The 3857-nt window shown below is 40.4% G+C and overlaps 1 protein-coding gene across 1 annotated transcript; it reads left to right on the top strand.

Annotated features, from left to right (window-relative positions):
• Positions 1-1584: 1584 nt before the first annotated feature.
• On the top strand, positions 1585-2942 carry LOC102185906 (V-type proton ATPase subunit D-like). Its single transcript, XM_005700730.2, has 2 exons — positions 1585-1711; positions 2293-2942. The coding sequence occupies exons 1-2, from the start codon at positions 1585-1587 to the stop codon at positions 2907-2909; spliced, it is 744 nt and encodes a 247-aa protein (XP_005700787.1). The 3' UTR covers positions 2910-2942.
• The last annotated feature ends 915 nt before the right edge of the window (positions 2943-3857 follow it).

The following is a 3857-nucleotide window of genomic DNA, read 5'->3' as shown; positions in this document are numbered from 1 at the left end:
ATATAAATTTATTTATTTTGATTGGAGGTTAATTACTTTATAATATTTGTTTCGACTACTTTTGTTTCCTTACTCTTTCATACGAATTTAAGAATCACATTGTTAATATCTAGAAAAAATCCCATTGGGATTTTAATTGGGTTTGCAATGAATCCATAGAACAATTTTGGGGGAGAATTGACCTCTTAACAATATTGAGCTTTCCAATCCATGGATATGGTTCATATATCCATTTATTTAGTTTTTATTTGATATTTTTCTTAAATGTTTTGTAGCTTTCAGTGTATGTATCCTAAACATATTTTGTTAGTTTCTTTTTTTACCTATTTCATTTTTCTGGTACAATTTTAAATTATACTGTTTTTTAAGAAACATTTGACTTCTGGTTGTTCATTGCTGTGCTGTGCTGTGCTTAGTCACTCAGTTGTGTCTGATTCTTTGCAACCCCATGGACTGTAGCCTGCCAAGCTCCTCTGTCCATGGGGATTCTCCAGGCAAGAATACTGGAGTGGGTTGCCATGTCCTCCTCCAGGGTATTGGGAATTCCCAACCCAGGGATCGAACCCAGGTCTCCTAAATTGCAGGTAGATTCTTTACCATCTGAGCCACCAGGGAAGCCCAAGAATACTGGAGTAGGTAGCCTATCCCTTCTCCAGGGGATCTTCCTGACCCAGGAATCGAACCAGGGTCTCCTGCATTGAGGGCAGATTCACCAGCTGAGCTCCTAGAGACCTTGTTAAACTCATATATTCATTCTACTAGCTTTTTTGTAAATTCCATGAAATTTTCTACATAGAAAATCATGTTATCTTTGAACAGAGATAATTTTGTTTCTTCCTTTATATTCCGTATACCTTTTATTTTTTCCTGCATTATCACACCAGTTAGGACTTCCAATATGGTATTAAATATGAGTGGTGAAAATAAGGATGCTTGTCTTTTCCATGGTCTTAAGGGAAAAGTATTCAATCTTTTATATTAAATGTGATTATATCTATAGATGCTTGTCATTAGGTTAAAGAAGTTCTTTCTAGTTTTAGTTAGCTGTGAGTTTTTAAAAAGTTTTATTGAGGTATAATTTACATACCATAAAATTCAGCTATATTTTTTGCTCTTGCATTTCTTTTTTTTGTTTTGCTCTTTATTTTTTATTTTTTTACTTTACAATACTGTATTGCCTTTCAGTGTTTTTAGTACATTCATAGTATTATGCGGCCACCACCAAATCCTGTTTTTGAATATTTACCACCATCCCCCAGTCCTAATTTCTTGAATCCCTTTGTAGTCAGGCCCTGCTCCCATCTCCAATCCCAGGCAAAACTGCTTTTTTCTCTAATAATTTGTCTTTTTCAGGATATTTTATATAAGGAGCACACTACTTATATTTCCTGAATTTTGCTTCTTGTGATAGTGGGTTTCCCCACTTCCAGTGCTGTCAGATCTATCAGTGTTCCTAGGTGGGCAAAGGGAGTCTTCAACTACAAAATACAAAGAATGCTTTCCAGGTAGAGAAAGACTCTGTGGCTGAGTTGTTGCAGTCACAGTTGCCTGGCCAGGGACCCAAGCCGAACAGTCATCATCAGAATGTTGGGCAAAGACCAAATTGAAATCTTTCCCTCACGAATGGCACAGACCATTATGAAGGCTCAGTTAAAAGGAGCACAGACAGGTCAAAACCTCCTAAAGAAAAAATCTGATGCCTTAACTCTTCACTGCAGATGGTGACTGCAGCCATGAAATTAAAAGACGCTTACTCCTTGGAAGAAAAGTTATGACCAACCTAGATAGTATATCCAAAAGCAGAGACATTACTTTGCCGACTTTGCCTAGTCAAGGCTATGGTTTTTCCTGTGGTCATGTATGGATGTGAGAGTTGGACTGAAGAAGGCTGAGCACCGAAGAATTGATGCTTTTGAACTGTGGTGTTGGAGAAGACTCTTGAGAGTCCCTTGGACTGCAAGGAGATCCAACCAGTCCATTCTGAAGGAGATCAACCCTGGGATTTCTTTGGAAGGAATGATGCTGAAGCTGAAGCTCCAGTACTTTGGCCACCTCATGCAAAGAGTTGACTCATTGGAAAAGACTCTGGTGCTGGGAGGGATTGGGGGCAGGAGGAGAAGGGGACGACCGAGGATGAGATGGCTGGATGGCATCACGGATTCGATGGACGTGAGTCTGAGTGAACTCCGGGAGTTGGTGATGGACAGGGAGGCCTGGCGTGCTGCAATTCATGGGGTCGCAGAGTCGGACACGACTGAGCGACTGAACTGAACTCAACTGAACTAACTCTTTGATTTCAACAGATCCTTAAGAAGATAATAGAGACTAAAATGTTGATGAGTGAAGTGATGAGAGAAGCTGGTTTTTCACTTGCTGAGGCCAAATTCACAGCAGGAGACTTCAGCACCACAGTTTTCCAAAATGTAAATAAGGCCCAAGTGAAGATTAGAGCAAAGAAAGATAGTGTAGCAGGTGTTACATTGCCAGTATTTGAACATTATCATGAAGGAACTGACAATTATGAACTGACTGGTTTAGCCGGAGGTGGGGAACAGTTGGCTAAACTGAAGAGGAATTATGCCAAAGCAGTGGAACTACTGGTGGGACTGGCTTCACTGCAGACTTCCTTTGTTACTTTGGACAAAGCTATTAAGATAACTGACAGGCGTGTAAATGCTATCGAACATGTCATCATTCCCCGGATTGAACATACCCTTGCTTATATCATCACAGAGCTGGATGAGAGAGAGCAAGAGGAGTTTTACAGGTTAAGGAAAATACAGGAGAAGAAGAAGATTCTCAAGGAAAAGTCTGATAAGGACTTGGAGCAATGGAGGGCAGCCAGAGAGGTGATAGAGCCTGCTGATCTCCTGGCTGAAGAGAAGGATGAAGATTTTCTGTTTGAATAAGCTTTCCTGCTCTGGTTCTTTCAGAAGGCCTAACATGTTACCATTTTAATTCATGGTGTGTAGGTTTGTTATGTGTGGCTATTTTTTTTTTTTTTTTGGCTTAAGAATTTCACCAGTTGTAAAATTTCCCTGGATGTCTATTTATGGGATCTACCTTTTCAGAATCATAATTAAGCAACAATTAATCACCAATGAAATTTGTAGAACCTGTCCCGAAACCTGTAGAATTTATGCTGCAGAAGTGTCACCCTACTTCAGTTATACATCTGTTACAAGTCATCTGCTTACCGAACATAATAAGAAAATCTCTTTAGGAAGCGGCAGTGGTCTCAGGCCAACACACATTCATAGGCCAGCTACTCTGGAGCACCCTTTGTTCCTACCTGCTCACACACCTTGGCACCATTGTCTGAGATTGCTATAGCCATTCTTGTGTTAGTTACTATGGGACATCTCTCCTTAAGCTTTAGGAAAGCCTTCACTTATTTTTCTCCTTGAATAACAGGTCTCTGTCTGGTCTGTCATGGGAACAGTTCTGCTAATTCAAATGTGACTATGGTATAAACAGTAAAATGATTTTAAAATGAAAAAAAAGAGAATGCTTTCTAAACTGGGTCACTTGTGATGGTATCACCCCTCCTGGTGCCACTGGGCATCTCTAGGTTAGAGAAGAAACTCTCTGGCCCACAGAAATAAAGATTATTTTCCCTGGCCACCTTTTATTTTTTAAGTTCCCCCTTGATAACCCTTACCGTTGCCACTGGGCCTGACTGGAGTTGTCAGCATAATATACCCATTTAATCTGGAGAAAACATGAACCTACCTGAGCCACCTTCATCTAATATGTTCGGGTCAGGCGATGCCAGGCTTGGTTGCCTTCTATTGCTAAGTGAGGAGTTGTAAGATGCCCATCTGCCATCTGGGGTCTTTCTCCAGTACTGGGGTCTT

The sequence above is a fragment of the Capra hircus genome (assembly GCF_001704415.2).
Source record: "Capra hircus breed San Clemente chromosome X unlocalized genomic scaffold, ASM170441v1, whole genome shotgun sequence".
NCBI lineage: Eukaryota > Metazoa > Chordata > Mammalia > Artiodactyla > Bovidae > Capra > Capra hircus.
This window is presented reverse-complemented; position numbering and strand designations above follow the sequence as displayed.

Bases quoted from the DNA above. Each gene is read 5' to 3' on its own strand.
- LOC102185906 (XM_005700730.2), top strand. From the start codon at position 1,585: ATGTTGGGCAAAGACCAAATTGAAATCTTTCCCTCACGAATGGCACAG. The intron at 1,712-2,292 runs ACTGCAGATGGT...AACTAACTCTTT, and splicing joins ATCTGATGCCTTAACTCTTC to GATTTCAACAGATCCTTAAG.